Source organism: Nannobrachium achirus (genome assembly GCF_963921795.1).
Source record: "Nannobrachium achirus genome assembly, chromosome: 15".
NCBI lineage: Eukaryota > Metazoa > Chordata > Actinopteri > Myctophiformes > Myctophidae > Nannobrachium > Nannobrachium achirus.
In genome coordinates, this window is record NC_137822.1 from 37035539 (window position 1) to 37060896 (window position 25358).

The following is a 25358-nucleotide window of genomic DNA, read 5'->3' on the forward strand; positions in this document are numbered from 1 at the left end:
CTGAGTTAATGTCGAAGAGTCCTTGAGCAAGACTCTGAACCCCTAGTTGCTCCCGGTGAGCAGGTTGGTGCCTTGCATGGTTTCCTCCGCCACCGGTGTATGAATGTGTGCGTGAATGGGTGAATGTAATGCACAATCTATGTAAAGTGCTTTGGATAAAAGCGCTATATAAATGCACCATTTACCATTTATTTACCATTTACGGTTAGAACTAAAAGACAAGTCATTTTAAGCTAAGTTTTACATTTGGTTGCGCTCTGAAACTAGCATATCTACAAGCTCTACGAGCTTGTAGATCTGCAATTTTCAGAGCGCAACCAAATGTAAAATCAGGCATTATGACACCAACAAGGCACCGCCAAAATACATTTTAGTCCACTAAATCAACTGGAGAATTAGTCAACCAACCAACATCTTATGATATTTAGTCGACTAAAACTAGACTAGAACTAAAACATTGAAGATGACAAAAATATGACTATAACTACATTGTATTCAAAAGACTGACTGAAACTAATCTAAATTTCCTGTAACACTACTCTGGATGAGATCGGCAGGAGACACTAATCATAGCAGAGACGGAAGTTGAAAAAGGAAAAGAAATACGACAGTGAGAGCCATGGGGGGCCTTTTGATTCGGCCAGCAGAAATGGCTTTTAATTTATTTCTACCTGCAGTGAGGTTGACCATGGATGCGGTGCCTGCTGTGATTGCATCCACCTGGGAATGGATCTCGTGTTTGGACTCGTCCATCTTGTTCCTGCGCCACGCTTGAGACGCCTGGACATTAGGAGCAAACAGAGAACAAGTTAAAGTTGATCTAAGTAGGGTTTCATCACACTGTCAGAGCTGGTAAGTGGACACGTCTGCTAAGAAATTACAATACAGGTGGTTCTCACAATTCTTTATTTCAAGGACCACCATAAATCAGAGTTACAGTCCTGTTAGGGTCCATTTGGAACGCCCTATAGGAATCGTTAAAGTTAACCGTTAAGGAACAGGACCGCTAAGGGGGGGAACTGTTGGGGAACCGGAATCATTACCTAAAAGAATCCCAACCCTTGCTCTAAATATTGTTTTATTGAATTAATGATTTTATTTAGAAAGTATGAGTGTCTTGAGCTATGCGAGTGAATGTGAAAGCAGCAACACAAGAAGCCACAGGGAGGCGGCACAGAGCTATGCGAGTGAGTGTGAAAGCAACAACAAGAGAAGGAAGTTATCCCACACATTTTCCCCCCGGATCTATTGGGCAAACTTTGACGGTCGCTAATCATCATTAGGGCGTTTTACTTGTTTAGAAAGTATGAGTGTCTTACAGTGTCAGTGCCTAGAGGAGGCAGAGTAAATGTACTTCAAGTAGAAAGTAAAGTATGAGTGTCTTACAGTGTTGGTGCCCAGAGGGGGCAGAGTAAATGGGTGCCATGGCATTGGTCCGAAGGTTCATTAGTCAGAATTTGTTAAGAATACTATGCCTAACTCTAACTCTAACCCTAACCCTAACCTCAGTAACCCTAACTAAATTCGGATTAATGAACCTTCGGACTAATGAACCTTCTGACTTATGGGCAGTCCCCGAGTAAATGTACTTCAAGTAGAAAGTAAAGTATGAGTGTCTTACAGTGTCAGTGCCCAGAGGGGGCAGAGTAAATGTACTTCAAGTAGAAAGTAAAGTATGAGTGTCTTACAGCGTCAGTGCCCAGAGGAGGCAGAGTAAATGTACTTCAAGTAGAAAGTAAAGTATGAGTGTCTTACAGCGTCAGTGCCCAGAGGCAGAGTAAATGTACTTCAAGTAGAACATACATGGGCAACTGGTGGCCCGGGGGCCACATGCGGTCCCAACCTTCACTTAATGCGGCCCTCAGCTGTTACAATTCCAAACATGACCTGCTTTAATTCATTCAGTCTATATTAGTAGCTTAATGACTAGTATAGTAGTATTCATATGTATTTTTTTTTCATGTCCAATGTATTTGTATTCAAGTTAATAAAATTAACATGAGTATATAATTAAACATGTTTGAAATTAAATCAAAATGTTACATTTCAGGATTCCAATTAAAAAAAAATATTCAGGATTCCAATTCAAAAGACGCAAAAAATAGCTGATCTACAAGCTCAAAACGCATCGCAGCGCGATGCGTTTTGAGCTTGTAGATCTGCTATTTTTTGCTTCTTTTGTATGAGATACTAGAATGACAAAGTAGGATGTAGCAATATGCAATGTGGCCCTCTGGAGTGAAGGTGGAAATATAGTGGCCCTCGCCATCATCAAAGTTGCCCACCCCTGAAGTAGAAACTAAAGTATGAGTGTCTTACAGCGTCAGTTCCCAGAGGGGGCAGGGCGTCCAGCTCGTCCAGGTTGGCCCAGGCAGCCTGCACCGCCTGCATGCTGCTGTTGATGGTCCCTGTTAACGCCTGCTGGGCCGACGTCTGTGGAGGGTTCACACAACGCAACGTCAGTACATTCACCATGTGGACGGTTCACACAATGCAACACTAGTACATTCATGATCTTCACTGCAGTCATTTGCAAAGTAGGAGAATTGGAAAGGAGGGGAATCTGAAGAAAAGGTATTTTAGCTATTCCCCCCTCCCTCCTTTAAAGCATTTAGCAATAGGAGGCGTAGCCCGGGTCTATGACTATTCAGGGGTGCTTGGCAAGGAAAGAGTTTAGGAACCCCCGATTTAGCCACCAACAAGACAACTGAGAAGTGTGCATAGATTCAATGAAAACACCAATCCTTTTTTCTGGTGACACCTGACGCCCTCCTGATACATGAGCAGGCCGTGTTAGAATAAATAAATGATTATAAATAAATGAGAAAAAGTTGCCCAGTGTCTCTTCCAGCCCCCAAAAAAACCTTTCATTAACTCTAAGCCTTGCCTTTCATTTCAGTGATTTTCTGAGTGAGTGCGTCCGAACGGTTCTCTCCTGAAATGAGGACTGGTGTGAGGTCACACCTGGGCCCATTTCCTATTGGGCTCCCTCGAGAAGGGGGCGGAACTTTTTGGGAGGCTATATTCTATTGAAACTATATATATGAGGTGGAACCATGAGGTAAAGTGGTACTAAAGTTGGAACGATACAGAGGAGATTACGATTGACTCTACATGGATCTCATCGTGGTTCTCTAATATTCTCTGTATCGTTCCCATTTTAGCCCAAAGACAGCGACCCGTTGCCAACAAAGGGCATTTTGGTATTGCATCTGAAACGGCTTGGAATTAAAGACAGACAGAACATAAAATGTCAATATCCGAGTGGTTGTTTAGGCTGGCATGGTGGGGCCCCTTTAACTCATTCTGCACGATCCCCGTAGAAACCGTAGATTTCCCGCTGTACCGCGGTGCCATGCCCGTCGATCCCGGAAGTTTAATTAGCTTTAATCATTATGAAAGGATTAAAAGTATTATCACAGATTTTCGCTGATTCTGGCTCTTTAGGCCCGCCCCCTAACTGTATCCGGTCATTTCCGGTCTGGACCGGATCTAGCTTTCCGTATCCGGTCTGAGCCTGGGCCATAGTCCCGCCTCCGTTGGTTTACAGTGTAACAGAAGAGAAAGCTACTCGGCGATGGAACACTCGTTTTTCAATCGGATTTTTGCGTTTGGAAACTTTGATCCAGTCTCTACACGCCTGGATTATGATCCCCGCACATATTGTGCGTTTTGTGCGTGAACGTGTCCACTTGTTACCATAGCGCACAGTTGGCTTTTTTCAATGTTTTTTCATGTAAACACTGGCGGATAAGCAGGGATACAGCGTGGCAACGGATATGTCTATTTCAATGGGGGTTTTTTTATTCGAAAGCTTGTCACCGAGTCTACAGTCTACTAGATGAGTCGCGCACAGATTGTGCACGATGCGTGCGCGTGCCCACGTTAAAAGGTAAGGACAATTTGGCAGCTGCTTATTACAGCTATGTTTAAAATGGCAGCAAAATTGTTAATAAACATAAAAGGATCTACAGTATTCTACTTACCAGTGGTGGCATGTGCCCCCTGTGCATCTGGCCGCTGGTGATGTGCTGCTTGGCCTGAGGCATGGAGCCCATCTGGAAGCTCTCGGGGCCGCCGGCCCCCGAGCGCATGATGGCCGGGAGGGCCACGGAGCCCGTCTCCACCCGGCCCACCTTGTTGAACTGCTGCTGCAGCACCGTGGACCTGGGGAGGAGGAGGCGAGGACGGCATGTCACACCAACGTGATGCGCTTCATTTAAACACATTAAGCGCAGAAAACAGAGATCTAATTTGTTTCTTTTCTTTTCTTGATATCTTTTTAATGCGAGCATATTAATATCGCCATTCGCAACTGTAAGAACGATCCACGGTTGCTAGGAGACCGATGCATGCAAAGATAACCCGGAAATGAAATGCACTACTCCATCCGGTTCAACAACTTCTTCTGCAGGGAAATTGGATTATCTACTGTTTAGTGGACACTAGGTGAAGCTACAACAACCGGAGAAATATATTTTTTTGTCTTAACATTCCACCGCGATGACGATCGTGTCCACACAGACACCCGCCCTCGAAAATAGCTAAAAACGCGGAATTCTGCCAGGTAACACACTAAAGACTTGAACACGGCAGTGGTTCTAAACCTTCAGCGGCACTCCGCTGTTGCGTCATGCCTCACTACGCTTCTCAGCCATTATACAATAAATACAAGCTAAACTGCGAACTTTAGTGGCTCACATAAGAAATACAAGGTAGAAGAAGAGGAGAAGTTACTTTTTGGGGGACACCGAGTCTTCCAGCATGGTGGACTCCTCATCCCCCTCCAGTCCAAAGTGGTCCTTACTCTTTTTCTGTAAGAGAGAGAATTAAAATGTTATACATCACATATTCCACAATCGCCAAATGCTATATTGAGACTGGAACTACACCTGAAAGTAGTAATTTCCATTCACGGAAATACCTTTTAAAATATCTTTAAAAAGGTTTGACTTGTCAGTTTGTAACTTCATGTCTCTGGCTTCTATTGGAAATGGCTTGTAAATGAACACATCTTATGGTATTATTCACGTCTGAAGTACACTAGAGAAAAACCTCCGCCGTTACCTTTTTGAGAATAATGTCGATGTATCCGGCTATCAGCTGTGCTATCTGCTCCCCTTCACTGGTCTGAACGGAGTAATAGCCATCCTGGTAGTCACCAAAGTCCTAAAGAACACACACACACACACACACACACACACACACACACACAACAACATTTATTATCAGAGGAGACATTGCAAGCATAACTTAGATTATTGTAGTCTTTTTGGTGACACTTGAACAATGACTCCAGCAATTAAACAAAAGAATTGTTGTGTAAATTAAATTGTTACACATGTCGATTTTAACTATTCTCATATATACATCAATGATGATTAGCTGGAGTATCATTTCTCATGTTGACGCTAAGTCAATCAGCAAACGGAATCTGTGTTGTACAAAAACTAATTTCTATGAAGTCCACAAACTTGACCCGGTCGCCACTAGAGGGCGGCGATGTGTTAAGAATGCCACTCGTGTCACCAGTGAGTTCAGTCAGTAGAATGTATAGCAGAAGACTGAAGTGTGTACAAAAGTAGTCAGTTGTCAAAAATGGCATAATTCTTCAAATGTAAACAGTTTAACAACGATCGGCCTAATTTCGACAACTCTACGTGTTAACCAATTTAGGCCTAGAATTATTTAATGCTTTAACTATTGAAAAAATGTTGCAAGTCTTTGAATATATATTTTTAAAAGCGAACATTTGTAAGTCATATTTGCTTCTGGGGGGGGTCAACATATTATATATTTATTTATATGAACAAATACATGTCATTTTGGGGGTCCTTGACATGAAAAAGTTCCACTGATTTAGAAGAAGGATTTAGAAGCCATTTATAGAACCGGGCCAAAAGTATTCAAAGACTTGCACAAAATGTTTACGATTCTTTAAAAAATAGCAGATCTACAAGCTCACAGCGCGGCACTTGAGTGCCGCGCTGTGAGCTTGTATATCTACTATTTTTTAATAGTTAAAGCATTAAATAATTCTAGGCCTAAATGAGTCAAAGAGTCGTGGACCCACCAGGGTGAAGCTTTTGGGCGAGGCGGCCCAGCGCTTGATGTTGGTGAGGTTCCACTCCTGCACCACCTCCTTGGTCTTCTCCTCCACACGCATCACGCTCTCCTTGGTGATGCCCAGCAGACGCGGCACCAGCTTGTTCTTGCCCTTCATCTTCTCCTACACAAAGGGCAGACGTCGAGGAACGCACAGCGTTAGCACACTTTATTATGCTCCGCTAAACTTTGAAAAGAGGCGATCTGCAAAGACTGGCTATTTTCGGAGAGCAACAAAGTAGAAATCAGGCTCAATTGATAATTGTATCTTAGAAAGGATAGGTCATTATAGGTAAAGGCACGCTTTCAAATGCATCAGATAACGTCATTGAGCGGACATGTATGCATTTTGCAGAAGCAAGCTCTAAATACACAATGCATACATATTTTCTTCAACACTATGCGGCATATACTGTACGACGATCTTGTACACTTTTTGAAATGTGTCCCTTTAAAATTAAACTATAATCTAAAATGTAAATTAAAACTGAAAGGATATTCTGTACTTGGAAACAAAAAAAAATCACACCCGTGTGAAGTGGAGCTGTGTGTGTGTGTGTGTGTGTGTGTGTGTGTGTGTGTGTGTGTGTGTGTGTGTGTGTGTGTGTGTGTGTGTGTGTGTGTGTGTGTGTGGATCATGTGTACCGATTTTTGTGACATTTGAAGAAAATATGTAGGAAAAGGAGCAAAAAGTGTGTTTTGGAGAAAATTCAAGATGGCGGAAAATCTATCATGGCGCAAATGGGCGTGGCCTATATGGGGAGATGCGTCATGACCCAAGGAATCCAGGGAAAAAATATTTTTAATTTTCCGACCTACGGTTCAAGAGTTACAGGCCAAAACGTAAAGTGGGGTGTTATGGCGCCACCATGCGGCCAAATGACACAATTATTTTTTATTTAATCCTTGAAATCATTATGAACCTCCTCTCCAAGTCTTGAAACTCTAGCCCCTATGGTTTGCGAGAGACAAATAATTGAATGTGAGTTTTTGCGATTCCCATTATAAGTCAATGGGGAAAATTAATTCACTAATAAATTAATATCAATTAAACTATTGAACCTTTCTCTTAGCAAGTTACTAGCCCACGATTCCCGAGTAAGCCGGTCGATTTGACATATGGCACGAGTGTGTGGTGGCAAAACTGTGGGACTAGTAGCGTGCCGAAGTTTAGGAAGTTCAGGCTACATACACACAGACACACACACAGACAGACAGACAGACCCACACAGCCACGTATAGGGAGCCTGTGCTTCACACAGCTCCAAAAAGTTTCTCAATTTGGCAAAGAAAAGATGAAACCAATAGAAAGGGCAAAAGCTGTAAAAACTCGTAAGGGTGTACCAAACTTTTCTCAGTTGATTCTTATGAATTTTTTCATGTAGAATCCATTTCTGCATTGTACATTTTTGTGTTGTGCATAATTCATGAAGATCATTAGCATATCTGACTCATTAATTAACATTGGAGAAATGGATTCTACAGGAAAACAATACATAAGAATCAACTGAGAAAAGTGTGGTACACCCTTTAATCAGGTTTTTACAGTGTCCTGTCTACAATATTCAAACCAGAACTAGATAGGCAATTTGGGTGTGCGGCGCCCATCGTGCACCATTGAGAGAGAGTATGAACCGCGGCTTTACCTTGACGAGGAAGAAGGACACGCCGTATGTTTTCAGAGAGCGGGCCAGTTTGACGTAGGCCACTTTGGCCTCGATCTCCGTCATGTTCTGGTAGTTCTTGTGCGCCTGCACGGGACCAGAGACAACACCATTAATGTACAATCATACAGTACATATACAGAAAAGATCAAACTGATTACAGCACAGTTTTATTATATGTGTGGCTGTTCAACAGTATAAAGAAAAACAATAATAATAATGCCATATAGACAGTTCTTACCTGGAAGATCCTCTTCTCTCCTTTATGTTTAATGTATTCTTTGGGGAGGAACTCTTTCATACTGCAAATACAATTAATTTTGAAAATGTGCAACAAAAAAAAATAACCTGTCCTATCCTTTAAATAAATCAAAAATTAAATGTGATCAACATGTTGGCAATAAACATGCTAAGTTAATCATTTAACCTAGCCTGTTCCAATGGATAGTTATTAAGTCACAAGCTCTATATTCTCTGTTAAATGCTTTGATTCGATGTTTATAAAACCTCCACATACACTTGACTACATTCAAACACATTCCAGATAGAGAAAAAAGCAGATCTACAAGCACACAACGCGTCGCAATGCGACAGATGATGATGATGTACTCACTCTAGGAATCCAGGTTTGTGTTTGTTCTCGTCGTGGTCCCCGAACTGGATCTGACACTGGTAGCCAGCGAAGTCACACGCTTTGTCAAAGGAGACCGGGTGAGATCCGTTTATAATGTCATCACGGGCCTGGACACACACACACACACACACACACACACACACACACACACACACACACACACACACACACACACACACACACACACACACACACACACACACACACACACACACACACACACACACACACACACACACACACACACACACACACACACACACACACACACGTAGACACAGTATTATTCCATTATTCCATTCAAGTGAAAGAAATGTCTTCACTGTGGTATTCACAGACTTAAAAATATATACCATATGCAATGTCTTTGTACTGTAATTTCTCTAATTGTATGACTGAATGGGGCGCCCGCTGGCCTACTGGTCCAGGCGCATACCACTTAGGCATTGCCACATAGGCATGAATGCCTGGTGGCATCGCTGGTTCGATTTCCGATCTGGACGACTTCTGCCGCGCGTCACTGCCCATCTCTCCCCCCATTTCCTGTCAGTCTACTGTCCTATCAATAAAGGCATAAAAGCCCCAAAACCAATCTTAAAAAAAATTAAAATGTTAAGACTGAATAAAGAAGGCTCTCGTTTGGACAGCCCTGGAGTAGGAGGATAGGAGGATTGTGGAGTTGTACCTGAACGTAGAGTAAGTTGAGTTGGACAGGGTCTCTGGAATCAACGTTCTGGTCTGAGTAGAAGAACTTTCTCCTGAGTAGAAGCATCTCTGTTTCCTCCACGCCCTGTTCCCTCAACGTCCTGCCATGATCCAACCAGTTCACTGGATACATGAAAAATAAAATAACTTCATTAGCACACTCTGTTCCCTCAACGTGAAATCGCAGGGTGTAAGGAAAATGACAAATGATATAGAACATCTGTCTGTGCTACAGGGACAGAGATATAGAACATCTTACACTGTCTGTGCTACAGGGACAGAGATATAGAACATCTTACACTGTCTGTGCTACAGGGACAGAGATATAGAACATCTTACACTGTCTGTGCTACAGGGACAGAGATATAGAACATCTTACACTGTCTGTGCTACAGGGACAGAGATATAGAACATCTTACACTGTCTGTGCTACAGGGATTAAAGATATAGAACATCTTACACTGTCTGTGCTACAGGGATTAAAGATATAGAACATCTTACACTGTCTGTGCTACAGGGATTAAAGATATAGAACATCTTACACTGTCTGTGCTACAGGGATTAAAGATATAGAACATCTTACACTGTCTGTGCTACAGGGACAGAGAGATATAGAACATCTTACACTGTCTGTGCTACAGGGACAGAGAGATATAGAACATCTTACACTGTCTGTGCTACAGGGACAGAGAGATATAGAACATCTTACACTGTCTGTGCTACAGGGACAGAGAGATATAGAACATCTTACACTGTCTGTGCTACAGGGACAGAGAGATATAGAACATCTTACACTGTCTGTGCTACAGGGATTAAAGATATAGAACATCTTACACTGTCTGTGCTACAGGGATTAGAGATATAGAACATCTTACACTGTCTGTGCAACAGGGATTAGAGATATAGAACATCTTACACTGTCTGTGCTACAGGGATTAGAGATATAGAACATCTTACACTGTCTGTGCTACAGGGATTAGAGATATAGAACATCTTACACTGTCTGTGCTACAGGGAGGGAGAGATATAGAACATCTTACACTGTCTGTGCTACAGGGAGGGAGAGATATAGAACATCTTACACTCGTCGTCTGTGTGCAGCTTCTGTTTGAGTTTCTCCATCTTCTTGTCGTCTCGTAGGAGGGTCTTGTCCCTCTTCAGCGTCCCCATCGTCTCCTCTTTTTTCTCCTCGCCCATGTCTCGCACCAGAGAGTACTCGTCATAGTTTGTGATGCCTGCCCGACAAAAAATAAAACTGGCATGTATAAGAGTGTTTTGTTTAAAGGTAACACGAAGCCAAGTTATCTAGAGTCCCACAGGGCTCTGTACTAGGTCCACTTGTATTTCCCTCTAAAGGGAAACGGCGGTCTGTGGACCATAGGTGGTCCACGGATGAAGGTATTTCATGTGGTCCCTGACCGTGCATTCAGGCTGCAGTAAGGGTTAGCTTTGCCGAGCCATGTGGCCTATAGTGCAGGAGCCTAAGGCTAGGGCTCCACCAAAAAGACGGCGTTGTGCCGGCGTCGGACGGCGCGGAGCAGTGGAGCACCCTTCATTAATTAAAATGAGAGCGCTCCCAGCGTTGACGCGACACTCCTGCTGGAGCCGAGGGGTAACACCTGTTTAAGTAGGGTCAGGCGGCTTGATGTCCACGTACATCCCTCAGTCATGACATAGCACTAGAATATCGCAGGGTATACAATATCACCAATCCAAGTGCCAAGCAGGGAGGCATTGGGTCCCATTTTTATAGTCTTTGGTATGACCCGGCCGGGGCATCGAACCCCGACCTCCCAATCTCAGGGTGGACACTCTAACCACAACTTGCCACAAGGCCACTGATCTGGTATTGGGGTTCAGTGAACGTACCTATCCTGAGCTGGTATTGGGGTTCAGTGAACGTACCTATCCTGTTCTGGTATTGGGGTTCAGTGAACGTACCTATCCTGAGCTGGTATTGCGGTTCAGTGAACGTACCTATCCTGGCGCAGATGGTCATGAGCATGTCGCTGACTATCTTGGAGTCGTCCACCATCACGGTTTTCACTGTGCCGTCCAGCATGCGGATCTTTAGGGGGCGCTGTTTCTTCTTGTACTCCAGGGTGTCCTGTTATCCCAGAGGACATGAAAATAAAAAAATAAACAATCAAGACTCCTGTAATTACAACTGCTGGCCAACAGGGGGTGTGAGTCCACTGCCGGTTGGCTAACTAGTGTTTAGGGAGTGTTGGATGGCTGGCATAGTGTTTGCTGTGGTGCCAATAGGGTGTTTAAGGCAGTTGCCTCTGTGCTGTATGCAGAACATAATATTATGCCTAAAGATCTTCATAAGAATGTCACCTGACATTCACTCAAATTTACATTCATTTAGCCCCCAATTTCACATTCATTTAGCCTTCTGTCATACAGGGTTCCCACACATTTTTACCAATTCATTTCCAAAACTTTTTCAGAATATTTAACCCAATTTCCAGGACAATATCTATACTATAATTTTGCGAATGTCTGTCTGAGTGAGTGAGTGAGTGTCTGTCTGTCTGTCTGTCTGAAACAGCGTTTCTCCTCGGTGGCTGGAGCAATTGATCTGAAATCGCATCACCATCAGCATATGAACACACCTGACATAACTGTGAAGGCCGTTTGTCACTTTCACAAATCGTATGCTGTATATTAGCATTTTTATGGTGTATCTACGATCTATTCTGCATCTAGCATGAGGCGCATCTATTCTGCATCTAGCATGAGGCAACATGTTTAACCAGCTCTCTGTGTGTGTGTGTGTGTGTGTGTGTGTGTGTGTGTGTGTGTGTGTGTGTGTGTGTGTGTGTGTGTGTGTGTGTGTGTGCAGGCAGGCAGGTGTGTGCGCAGGCGGGTGGGCGGGTGGGCTGGGGGGGGGGGGGTAGCCATTAAACGAAACGGGTATTTCTTACATTGATGCTCCTACATATTATCATGCAAGCACCAGCTAAAGTTACTTTCCATCCCTCATATACTGTATGCACAGTGCACATCCCATAACCCACACACTGCACATCATTTTGGAGCTCATATCTTTGAACGGGTAAGGGCTAGTAACAATAATTCAGCTCAATAACATGCTGAGCATGTAGATCGGTTATTTTTACAATTTCTGCCTCTAATATTTGACAATTTGGCCAATGTTTAATTTGTCATTTCAGAGGTATTAACAAAATCAATAACCAAAGACAATGCATAGCTATTTCTTCCAGGACCTTCCAGGACCCTTGATCAATTCCCAAACTTTTCCAGTACTGGATAAATATTTTTTCTAACTTAAAAATATTTCCAGGAATTTCATGACCGTGGGAGCCCTGGTCATAACTCAGTTGTGGAATTTCTCTAGACGCATCACTAATGTGGATATAAATTATAGTATTATAAAAGATACATTAACCACTGTAGACCTATTTTATACTTGGGCTATTTGAAAATAGCCGATCTACAAGCTCCCAACACGTCGCGGCATGTTGTGAGCTTGTAGATCTGCTATTTTCCAGCCTCGGGATCCAAGCTTTAGCTATTTTCAAACATTTTGTACTTTTACTTTTGGTACTTTAAGTACATTTTGATGCCAATACTTTTGTACTTTTACTCAAGTACATTTTGAATTCCAGACTTTTACTTGCAGTTTCTATTTTGCAGTATTGAGAATGTGAGTACTTTTCCCACCACTGCTTGAAATGAAAACATGTTAAAATGACTGTGATGTGATGACTAACCCCATTCCTCAACATGTAGTAGTCCAGAGCTTTGCCTGCCTCCAGCCAGATGCCCTTCTTTGGGTCCTCGTCCGACAGGAACAGACCATAGTCGTTAGCTGCAAAACAGACACATATTAGACCTTCATATAGTTACATTTTTGATCAAAATAACTAGCTGTGCTTTTTAATGTTGCAGCAAGTGATTGTCTTTTATTGTACGTGTTAAATAAGCCCTGTATTGTTACAGTAATCATTGCTAAAGAGTGTTTTCGTTCAGTAACAGTCTTCCGTCTCTCCAGCTGTTTTTTTGTTTTTGTTTCAGGCCTATGATTTTCTATGATGACTAAAACTAAGACAATTTCACATAAAAACTAGACAAAAATGTTACGGAGGGACTAGTGGAGAAGAGATCCAATAGAACTAAAAGACACATTATTTCATGTGTTGCACTCTGAAAATAGCAGATCTACAAGCTCGAGCTTATAGAACTGCTATTTTCAGCATGCAACCTGGGGTAAAATCAGCCATTAGGCCGCCATCAAGGCCCGCCAAAATAATTTTTTGACGACAAAATCAACTGTAGATTTGGTGGACTAAAATCTTGTGGTAATTAGTTGACGAAAAGTATGTGTGTGTGTGTGTGTGTGTGTGTGTGTGTGTGTGTGTGTGTGTGTGTGTGTGTTTGTAGACCTGTCACAATTATTACATAATAATGTCCTTTTTTAAGTATAAAGTTGTCAAATATGTCAGTCATTTCTTTGTGTATTTAGGTTATGAGTCATATCTGCCATGTGCAACTTCAAAGCCTACAAGCCAAACAGAAATGTAATTGTCAACGACAAAAACGCAATTAAATCGTTAAACGCAAATATTTGAGTGACAATTAATGTTCATGTAAAATATCATAATTGTGAATTTGTGACAGCCGTGTGTGTGTGTGTGTGTGTGTGTGTGTGTGTGTGTGTGTGTGTGTGTGTCTCTCTCTCTCTCACGTTGTCCCAGCTGGGCCTCGGGGACTCTCTCTCGGATCATGCGACATGCGTCATACACCATGGTGGAGGGCTCGAACTGCATGGTCTTCACCACGTTGCCCACGCTGATCTTGAGCGACAGCGCCACCATGTTTGCTGCTGGCCGGTCGCAGTACTGCTGCTACACCTGAAACGCAGTCAAACACAACAACCACAACACTATCATCACACAGTCCCAAATTTGAAATTAGTACATGATTTTCTGATTAATTGCAATTATTATTTTGCAGAGTTGTCACAATCGTCACAATTGTTTCCGGGGTTGAAACGATACATAAAAACATAAGGGAAATAGCTACAAGCTACAAGCTGACATCGCGTCGCGATGTGACATGTTGCTATTTTAAATTTCTTTGGAAAGTGTAGTCATTAAATATGTCAAACAGAAATGTAATCTTTAATCATAATGTTCAAATGTTAATATAATAACATAATTAAGTAATTAATCACAATTATTTGTGTGAAAATTAATCTTCAAGTTAAGTCCTGCCCCATGCAGCATCTCACTATTTCCATAGACAACACCCTGGTGACTTCAGTTCCAACTGCTAAGAACCTTGGTGTGGTCCTGGACAGCCAGCTCTCATTCAAGGCACACAATGCTACAGTCATCCGGTCCCGTAGGTTCACACTCTATAACATTCGTAGGATCAGACCCTTCCTCACCCAGGAGTCAGCCCAGCTCTTCATCCAAACTCAGTCATATCAAACTGGACTTCTGTAACTCTCTCCTCACTGGCCTACTGACATGTGCACTTAAGCCTCTCCAATTGATCAAAAATGCAGCAGCTTGATTGGTCATCAACCAGACGAAATTCTCATATGTCTCCCCCCTTCTCCGCTCCCTCTACTGGCTCCCGGTTGCGGCCCACACAGAGTACACAACACTGACGCTGGCCTACAAAGTAGCCAAAGGTATGGCACCTCCATACGGCCAAAGCCTGATCGATCCCTACAACCCCACCCGTTCACTCAGATCAGCTAACACAGGGATGCTGACAGAACCCTCACTAAAGACCCCATGACACCGATCCACTCGTCCTAGACTCTTTGCCCTCCCTGGCCACCAAATTGTGGAATAAACTCCTTGTTGCACTTAGAACGGCACTCACTCCCTAGCTTCCCCCGTGGTCTGAAGACTCGCCTCTTCAGACTCCACCTTGGCCCATAGCATTTACCGTAGCACTTGCCTATCCTCAATAACCATACATGTCATTTACTGTAGATAGCATTTTTCTTTTCTTTTTTTGTATAACGTTTAACGTGTTTGAAAACCGTACGGTAGTATAGTAAAAAGATAACACAAAAAGGCCCGGGTTCTTGTTTCCATTGTGATCAATTCACAATGGAATCAATTCACTCAATGTACTCAATTCATCATCATGACATATCAGCAACAACACTAAAAGCAATACAGTATATTTACAGGAAGAACCAGTGGTGCAAAGTACTGTAACTAAGTACGTTTACTCAAGTACTGTACTTATTTCCAATTTTCAGTACTTTTACCTCTACTCCACTACATCTTAAGAGGCAAATATTATACTTTTTCTCCACTACAATTATTAGAAAACGTTAGGTACTAGTTTCTTTGTAGATTTAGATAATTATTACAAAACGTACACTAACCACTTCAGCCCTACAGTATATACATTTCGGCCATTTGAAAAAAGTGAGCTGGTGAGCAAACCAAGCAATGCTTGATTGTTGTTACACCATTTTATTGTTTATATATCTTATGGAAAAGAGTGGGCTTACTGAAAGATTATGGCCACAGTTTTAAATAAATCTGCCCAGATGGCACTAATTGCATCTCTTTCACTTCATTTCTTATTGTCTTCGCCAGGTCAGGCGGCTGAAGGGCGGAGACTATGGGCCCTATTTTCCTCCATGCTAAACCCTAAACCCTAAACTCCTAAACCTCCTTGCCTTTTTTTTTTACCATTTTGAAAAACATTCTTAAACAGTTCAAATAGCTGAACTACAAGCTCACAATGTGTTGATGTAGATCGGCTATTTGAAGTATTCAAAAATGTTTTTCAAAATAGTAAAAAAAAAAAAGGCAAAAAGGTTTAGCGGTTTAGGGCTTAGCATGGACGAAAATAGGGCCCTATGTGTTTGCATCCAATCGTGTGTGCATGTGTGTGTGTGTGACTGAACAGCTCATCCGGCACTGGAATAGGCACTGTTGGGCCAAACGAGGTGAAACTCTGCCCACACACTCTCAGTAGGCCAAGGAGAAACCTCTGCAACTCCACCACATACTAACCCTAACCCACTCCCAGTAGGCCAAAGAGGAACCTCTGCAAATCACCACGTACTCGCCCATTTCCACATACTCTCCCATTTCCACTTGACAATATTTTCCAACATTTAGCTTTTCTTTAAAAAAAAAAGAAAAAAAGCAACCCGTGTGAACACAGGTGTGAACTGAGCTGTGCAGGCTGTGTCGTGCATATCTCCTTGTATGGGCCGTTCTGTCCGTGACATCAGCTGTGGTGATGTCTGTCTCTGCGTACTTTCTATGACTTTAGTCTTGTGTGCCGTTAGGGCATACATAGGGACATGGGGATCTACAGACTAAGGCCCCGTCCAGACGACAACGGATTATTTTTCACCGGGGAGGTAAAGCCACGAACACCCATGGGTGTCCACATGCAGACGCATGCAAACGGAGGACTAGACGAATAGTTTCCAAAACTCCGGCTGCAGTGCATTTTTGTTACCCGGGCGTATTTCTTTTGCCTTGTGGACACCGTAAACGGAGAAGTTCTTTGCTTGCATGCTTACGTCACCTTGTGCTCCTCGCCTCCTCCTCCTTGCTATGAGAGAATCCCATGGTAGTCTCTGTAGAATATCCATATTTATGAGCGCATTCACGACATGTTAACATTAGAGAGCTCAGCTGTCTTATTTAGGGATGGAGCCCTAATGAATGATATTTGTTACTCTTGTCAAATGTCATCTTCATAGATGGTGGTCACTGGTCAGCCACGAACTCACAGTTGCAAAAGATACCAGTTATGTTCTGAATTTGTTGTCTCACATAGCTTTCCACCGGCTCAATAAGCCGGATCGATAAGGTGCTCATTATCAATAACGAGATGCAGCCCTCGTCTTGTTAACGGAGCATATCTGACGCGACGCGCCTGCCTCTTCTCTTTGTCAAAGTTTGGATATCAAATGCCAATATCAAATGATTTCAAGCATAATGGAGACATATGCACGCATGCAGGCATTATTCCAGCCCATTCTCACAGTTGTCTGACGCTTTGAAGGTGAGAATATGTTGATTATTCACGGCATGTGCCTCCTTTTTTAAATTATTTCCACGATCAGCACAAGCACAAAAAGAAAGTCCGTCTGTAGTTGCTTCTCTCTCTCTCTCTCTCTGATTGATAGAGTTAGCGCACCACACTCTCTCTCTCAATACAAAGTGATGCTAGCTTGACCACGATGTTCTGATTGATAGAGTTACATTTGTTTAATGCTGAGAGAGAGAGAGAGCGCACCACACTCTCGACGATTCCTCTCCTCTCTTGCTCTAGAAATAGTTCGCGAATTTATATTAAATTAATGTTTAAATAGCAATTGTGCATGTTAAAGTGTGAAGATTGTGAAACTTGGACGATGCATAGCCTATAGATAGATAGCTGCTGCAATGATTGCATGAGAGCAGGGGTACGCGGCCACCCGCTTCGGTGACGCACAGACAGGAATTTATAGCGTTTTGATAATACCGTGTGGACACACATATTTTTCTACACGGGCCCGTGTGGAGGCGTATAGGTTTCAAAACGAAGTCAGAAACGCCCGGGGATTTTTTAGGTATAGACAGGGCCTAAAGCCCTTTGCACACAAGCGCGTTTATCCGCACGGCTAAAACGGACAATTACATTTTTTTTAAAGAAAACAATGATTCTCTACGACCTCATGCACACCGGATCCGAAATAGCCGTGCGATGAGTGGCTGCGGCCTTGCGTTTTTTTTCTCGATCGAACCCCGTTCGATTTGTGCGTCTTGTCGCATGCGGTAAAAAACTCATCACTCCTTTTACGACTCCTTTTGGGATCCGCAGCGCCGATTCCGCACAGCACTGCACACCAAATCCAATGCGTTTTATTCATGCAGCAAACGAAAAAAAAAAAAAAAAAAAAAAACGCAACTGTCCTGTGAGCAAAGGGCTTAAGTCAAATGTAGGAGTGGTTTGCACCACTCAAAAAAAAACACGACTGAATACTTTCTAAGGTTAGGTATGAGCATCAAAACAATATTTTAAACATGTTTTATTTGCACATACATTCCATAGGGCTGGACCACAAATGGACAAATTACATCAACTTGTGATGGGAGTTGTCCCTATTGAGTAAAAGATTATATATTATTCCTAAAATAAATGAAATATTTTTTACATTTTAGTTACGGACCGAGGGCAATTATAATGTATTAAGACATTAGCCAGGGAACCAGGGAATCTTGCTAATTAAGAATGAATCAATCAAATAACTTTAACATGGCCATCTCCTACATACAGTATAGCATCATTGTTATATGAGATGCATAAAGTGGTTCCTTTGTAAATAAGCCTAAAGCTTACTAGGATCTCCTTTTAGTTGACCTTGTACCAGTGGTTTGTGCCGTCATGAAACTGTACTTTTTCCTAATGAAGCAGTAATAGCATTGTTATTGGTACAGGGGGGACCAAGGGAGGTGCAAAAATGTTAGAGAGGAATAGGCTGAACATTTTAAAGGGAATATTTGGCCCGCACTCAACTATTGTATAATCAAGATGCGGCACAAGGCATGGATTTCTACACAAAGAGGACAATTCTTTCTTTCAACATAAAACATTCCTGCAGTCAAGTTCAGGAGAGTTCGGAAAAGGCATGATCTTGAATGCTGACTTCGGGTATGACATTTGTAGGGGGCTTGTTTCAACCACAGTAATAATAATAATAATAATAACTTTATAAATGTATATAGCGCCTTTCAAAAAACCCAAGGCGCTTAACAAAACAGAAACAAAAACACATTATTGTCCAAAAGCCTGAATGAATAAGTGTCTCTTCAGTGCGGACTTGAAAGAGTTCAGTGTTGGCAACTGGCGAATCGCTATGGGGAGGGAGTTCCAGAGGGTTGAGGCCGCCACACTGAAGGCTCTATCCCCAAGGGTCCGCTTTTTGCTGGGAGGGACGGTGAGGAGCCCCAGGTCAGCCGATCTCAGATTCCGCTCCGGGGAGTAGTCCTTGAGGAGGTCCGACAGGTACTGAGGGGCTAGGGCATGGAGGGCTTTATAGGTGAGGAGGAGCAGTTTGTACGTAATGCGGAACTTGACCGGGAGCCAGTGGAGGCGTTTGAGGGTGGGGGTGATGTGCTGCCAGTAAATGCTGCATTAAGCTGGTCTGTAGAGGGGTTTACCAGATCGCTCGCAGTCATCTGTTCGTCATTTCCATTCACGAAATGTTTTACAAATATATTTTCTTAATTATTATTTCCATTTTTGATAAGAAGCAAGCAATAGGGCTTTCATTACCTGGCTTTATTGTTGCGACCGAAGGTCGCATATACTCTGAAAAACCGTGTCGCTTGAGTGTCCTTCCTTCCTTCCGTAACCTCTGTGATGTCAGTGTGATGTCAGCGAGTTGTGACATCACTTCCTGTACGGGGTGGCTACACGAAATGTGGATAACACTATATATGGAGATAGTCCAGTCCATCATGTCATATGGGACTAGCCAGAAGAGAAGGATACACAAGACTAAAGCTGAATTCCAATCCGAAGGGTTCGCACTTTGAAGTGCGCATTTGAAGGGCTATGACGTCACTGGGCCGCGCCAAATAGCAATCTACAAGCTCACAATGCGTTGCGTTGCGACCTATGGTTGCGACTAACTCTATGGTTGCGACGCATTGTGAGCTTGTAGATCTGTGACCAGTGACGTCATAGCCCTTCAAATGCGCACTTCAAAGTGCAAACCCTTCGGATTGGAATTCAGCTTAAGAAAGACAAAAAAAGGAGGAGGAGGATAAAGATACCAAAAGGAGAGAGAAGAAAGGGTGGATGAGGTACAATGTGTCTCAGAAAAGAAAAGGAGGTGGCAACGGGGGCGGCTAGATAAAGTTATTAGGCCTGGATCCGACTTTAAGTCGACGTACAGGATTCCAGAAGTGTAGCGCTTATTCGCTCTTTTATCAAACTGGTACTCGAAACGTTCTTAGAATTTAATATATATTTTCTAAAGTAAATATGGGGGCGGCTGTGAAGAAAAGAGAAGAATAAAAAAGAAAAAAAGGAGGAGGAGGATAAAGATACCAAAAGGAGAGAGAAGAAAGGGTGGATGAGGTACAATGTGCGGTATCCTCCTTGTCAAGCTCAACGTTGGTCATTTGGACCTATACATGGAGAAATGGAGCGAACCTGTTTGGCCTAAACATGGAGATGTGGTACAGAATGACTCATATATGGGCATAAAAAGTATGTCATGTGACATCACTTCCTGTACAGACAGTCAGACAGACAGCCATTGACTCCGGCCTAACAATAGCTACTGTCTATGACGGTAGTCCCATATGACATGATGGACTGGACTATCTCCATATATAGTGTTCTCCACATCTCCATGTTTAGGCCTATCGCTCACACCCTAGGTGGGGTTGGCGATAGGGCCTTTCTGTGTGGAGTTTGCATGTTCTCCCCGTGTCTCCTAGGGTTGATACCCTCACAAAAACATGAACAAACTCCCCCCAGAATGATAACAACTAGAATCGTCAGAGAAACGCTGTGGTTGGCCAGATAGTCAAGAATTGGCGCGACCTCGCCCTTTAGGGCGAGGTCGCATGTCACCCTGAGGTCGCATTCCACCCTCAGGTGTCTTACTAGTATTGGGACACATTTGTGTGACTGTAAAGACGTAAACGAAGCGAGGAGGAGACGTCAAGTCCACTTTATCCTCTATTATTTTCAGAGCTTCTGTTACTCCAGCAGGGACATGCTGGGCCCCTGATTCAGCCCGGGAAAAAGAGTTGGAGAGGCCCTCATTGTGTGCTATAGAGAGAGATCTCTCTCTATAGCGCTGCTGCTACTAAGATTTGCCACTTCAGATCATGACAAGTGACAAGCCAGTGGGCCAATTACTGTACATGAGTTATATTTCGTCGTTGTCGGGTGGAAACCTTGTATGTCCAAAACCGTTTGTTTTGTATTTATCATTTTAAAAATGATTTAAACTAGTGAAAACAGCCGATCTACATGCACACAACGTTGTGTGCTTGTAGATCTGCTGTTTTTACTACTTTTGTGCGACGGCCTTGTATGATGAAGCAGGGCTTTGCTTTGTGAAAAAAATGTATACATTTGAAAATTTGATACGAGGTTTCTGCCCGACAGTGACAATTTACTTTGTTGGCCTCCCAGCCCCCAAAATGGAACGAAGAAGCTGACATTTTATTTTGATTTTTTTCCTAATGGCCGGCCTGGACCGGCCGGGAATGAACCGGCCGTTCGGAAATTGTCCCGCTTTTCCCAATGGCCAGCACGTCCCTGTGCTCCAGACTGTATGACGGAAGCATTTCCACATTGTGGGAGGCAACGGTCCGGCTCAAGTGATTAGGTAAAAGGGCAGGGGGGCTCGAACCCCCTTTGAAGTCTTATGTTTATGAGTGCACGTGTCATATGGGGAGGAGGGGTCTGTACTGTACCTGACTGCTGCTTCTAGTGGGAGATGTACTCCCAACGGTATGTTCCACTGGATGTCCTGATCCAGCCTGGAAGAAAGAAAGAAAAAAACAAACACACTCAATGACTGCTATACTGACACAGAGAAATACAGTCAGATTCTTTCCTCTGTGAGTTGACCATCGACAAGCCACATGCACAAGGGCATTGAGCAATTGGCATGTTGTCACCTTCCGTCGGAAACCTTGAATCACCACGATTTTATAATTAAAAACATTTTCAAAAACCAAAAACAGTTGTTCTAGAAACTCACAACACATCACGACATGTGTTGTGACCATAAAGATCAGCTATTTTTGCTACTCGCCATATGGGAAGTATATAGTGGGTGTGTGCGTGTGTGCGTGCGTGCGTGTCTCAGCTTGTGCTCCAAGGAAAATGTTTTCGGGAAGGACAGGATTAAATCATTCCCTGCCAAAAAACAGACACCGACATTGTGATGTAACAGTTTTCAGGTGAAAGGCCAATCCTGTCTATCAGAAACCTTGCATCTGCTCCATAATGTCCACGTTTTGTGTTTTCTTTCTAAATGAACGTCGCAAAAAAAAGTGAAACTGAAAGTTGTTAAATGTTTTTTTTTAAATAAATATCGAACCAATGAAAAGTATCAGCAAGAGCTTGTGACCACTACAATTAGTTGTACAACATAACCTCCAGCCGTTTTATTAGCATCGTTACCAAAGTGCTAACAAGCTCCCAGTGGACGTTACAGTAAACACACTGTACGTTCCGGAGACACACACACACACACACACACACACACACACACACACACACACACACACACACACACACACACACACACACACACACACACACACACACACACACACACACACACACACACACACACACACACACACACACACACACACACACACACACACACACACACACACACACACACACACACACACACACACACACACACACACACACACACACACACACGTTGAGATGTCACTTCCTCCTTCCTGCTGACGCTACCATGAATCCAACCCCCCCCCCCCCCCCCCCCACCCCACCCACCCCACTTCCTCAAAAGGAATTTTGGTGTGAGTGTGTGTGAGTGTGTGAGAGTGCGCGCGCATGCTGGCTTGTATTACTATACTAGTGAGAGAGCCATGTCCCCCCAGGCATACAGTAGTAGAATGTAGGGCTGTCACAATTATTACATAATCGTCTAATCGTCATAATCGTGACAGCTCTAGCAGAATGATTGATTGATTGATTGATTGATTGAAGACTTCATTAGAGGGTTGCATAGGAAAAGGTACAGTTTCATGACGATACAGTTCACTGGTACTTTGTGAATGCAACTATCCTGGGTTTGGACAACAGTTAACGGTTCAGGTTGGTGTTAGGAACAGAATATTTAGAGAGGTTAGGTTTAAGGGGTTGGGGTTAAAGAGTCATGAAGATACCCCATTCATTAAGACTGCAAGCCACGCAATGGCAGATTTACAAGCCCAGAACGCGCCGCAGTGCGACACGTTGTCAGCTTGTAAATCTGCAACTTTTCCCCCCTGCTATTTTTGATGCCGTCCTAACATGTTGAGGTTGTCCTCACAAGTATACTTAATTCAAATATCAGAGAGAGAGAGAGTGTGAGTGTGTGTGTGTGTGTGTGTGTGTGTGTGTGTGTGTGTGTGTGTGTGTGTGTGTGTGTGTGTGTGTGTGTGTGTGTGTGTGTGTGTGTGTGTGTGTTCGTATGTCAGCTCTTCCAGAAACTAGCCCCCCCCCCCTCCCTTCCCCTCCCATCAAATGATACACACTCAGTCTGTTCTCTCGCCTTTACGGCACACAAGCTGTCAGTGGTGTAAAGGAACTCGAGTATATTTACTCACGTCCTGTACTTAAGTACACATTTTAGGAATGTTTGCTTTATGGTTAGGGTTAGGGTTAGTATTTCCTTTTCTGCTTCTACTCCACTACATCTCTGAGGCGGATATTGTACGTTTTACTACGCTGCAATTATCAGACAGCTTTAGTTACTAGTTACTTTGCTGATCTGAAATTATTATTACAAACCGCACGTTCATCACTTAAGCTCCGTTTTATACCAAGTTCACAACGCATCGCCAATGTGACGCGTCGTCAGCTTGTGGTTCTGCCATTTTCAAAAAAGTGTGAAAAACATTGACACATTTTGAGCACTTTTATTGACACAAACACTTGTTGTCCTTTCACTCAAAAAACATTGAGAATTATGCAGGCCTTTTGTATTGCAACAGAGTATTTTTGGATGTTGTGGTATTGTTACTTTTACTTAGAAGTAAAAGTACTCTGTGTGTATGTGTAGTACAGCAGCGAGTTGCAAGCTCTGCTTCCCTCCCAGAAGCAGCTCTGCCCTGACGTGTCCACAGACTCCACACACACACACACACACACACACACACACACACACACACACACACACACACACACACACACACACACACACACACACACACACACACACACACACACACACACACACACACACACACACACACACACACACACACACACACACACACACACACACACACACAGCCATGTCATTTCCTGTTGCACTAAAAAAGGCCCCCGCAATGCCATAAAAGGGAATTTTAGCCGTCCTGCGCCCAGCCTGACGGAGTTAAGACATCAGTGTGTGTGTGTGTGTGTGTTAAGAGTTCCTCTCTATGCTGTAGCGTGTGTGTGTGTGTGTGTGTGTGTGTGTGTGTGTGTGTGTGTGTGTGTGTGTGTGTGTGTGTGTAGTGTCAGTGTGTATCCTGTGAGTTTAGGACAGTGGTGGGAGAATTACTCAGTTACAAGGAAAAGCCATGCGTTCAAAATTTGACAGGAGTTCAAGTACAATAAAGTAAACTGGCATCAAAATGTACTTACCATAACGTACAAAAGTATTCACATTATTTTTCTAGCATGTACATCGGAAGTAAATGATGTAATAGGGCTTAATTAATTGATGTACGTTACGTACACCAATGTAAATCTTCAACATAACTAGTAGCAAGTAGCAACTATGGATTTCCAACGATTGTAGTGTTGTAAAACATGCAATGTTGGCCTCTGAGATAGAGTGGAATAGAAGATTAAATGTGTACAGTAGAAAATTGGAAATTACCCAAGTTAGTGACCTAAAAGTATACCTGAAAATGTACAAAAGATATACAGAAAATATAAAAAATGATGCATTTTCTATCAATTACTCACCCCATGAAGCCTTGAACTCATGGAAAATGTTATGTTTTTGACACATTCCTAAACCATTAATTCAATATTTGTTGATGTTTCTGTGGTAGAGAACAAGGCAAAACTAATATAAAAGAATAATTTTAGAACTCTCACAGTGTTAACTCTTTCGTAGTTTACGGCCGAGGAGCCCGAAGATTTTTCAATGTCTTTCACTGCTGGCTTCTCCTACCTGTTAACGCGGGCGCTCATCCAGTTCCCATCGTGCGTGATCGGACACTGCTATGCATTGTGTGTTCGCGTATTTCCATCAGCTTCTCAAATCCTTTTAAATTTTTCCAATTGATCAATAAGTTCTCCGTCTGTAAGCCGCGGAGTTTACACAGAAAGCTAACGGGCCAAAATAGACGACGGACCATCCGCTTCCGGTTCACGGCCTCAATGTTAACTGGTCCGCTCAATAATGTGTCCGTGTAGAAACCGATCACGGAGCATTAGTTCCGGCCTATTTTGGTTCCGCTTCGATAAATTATTTCTTTTTAACCAGTAAGACTCCCTAATCGGGAGATAAGCGACCGTAGGTC

The 25358-nt window shown here is 43.0% G+C and overlaps 1 protein-coding gene across 1 annotated transcript in view; it reads right to left on the reverse strand.

The window, feature by feature from the left end:
- Positions 1-21628, reverse strand: part of tln1 (talin 1) — an 85466-nt gene extending 63838 nt beyond the window's left edge. The window contains exons 1-15 of the mRNA XM_080743799.1: positions 21561-21628; positions 13823-13988; positions 12849-12946; positions 11086-11215; positions 10191-10343; positions 9089-9231; positions 8383-8510; positions 8011-8071; positions 7752-7856; positions 6074-6229; positions 5068-5169; positions 4738-4814; positions 3987-4167; positions 2320-2433; positions 672-780 (exon numbers count right to left, since the gene is read on the reverse strand). Of these exons, the coding sequence (XP_080599925.1) occupies positions 672-780; positions 2320-2433; positions 3987-4167; positions 4738-4814; positions 5068-5169; positions 6074-6229; positions 7752-7856; positions 8011-8071; positions 8383-8510; positions 9089-9231; positions 10191-10343; positions 11086-11215; positions 12849-12946; positions 13823-13952 (1687 nt within the window). The 5' untranslated portion in view covers positions 13953-13988; positions 21561-21628. The remainder of the gene's footprint in view (positions 1-671; positions 781-2319; positions 2434-3986; positions 4168-4737; positions 4815-5067; positions 5170-6073; positions 6230-7751; positions 7857-8010; positions 8072-8382; positions 8511-9088; positions 9232-10190; positions 10344-11085; positions 11216-12848; positions 12947-13822; positions 13989-21560) is intronic.
- Positions 21629-25358: the final 3730 nt, after the last annotated feature.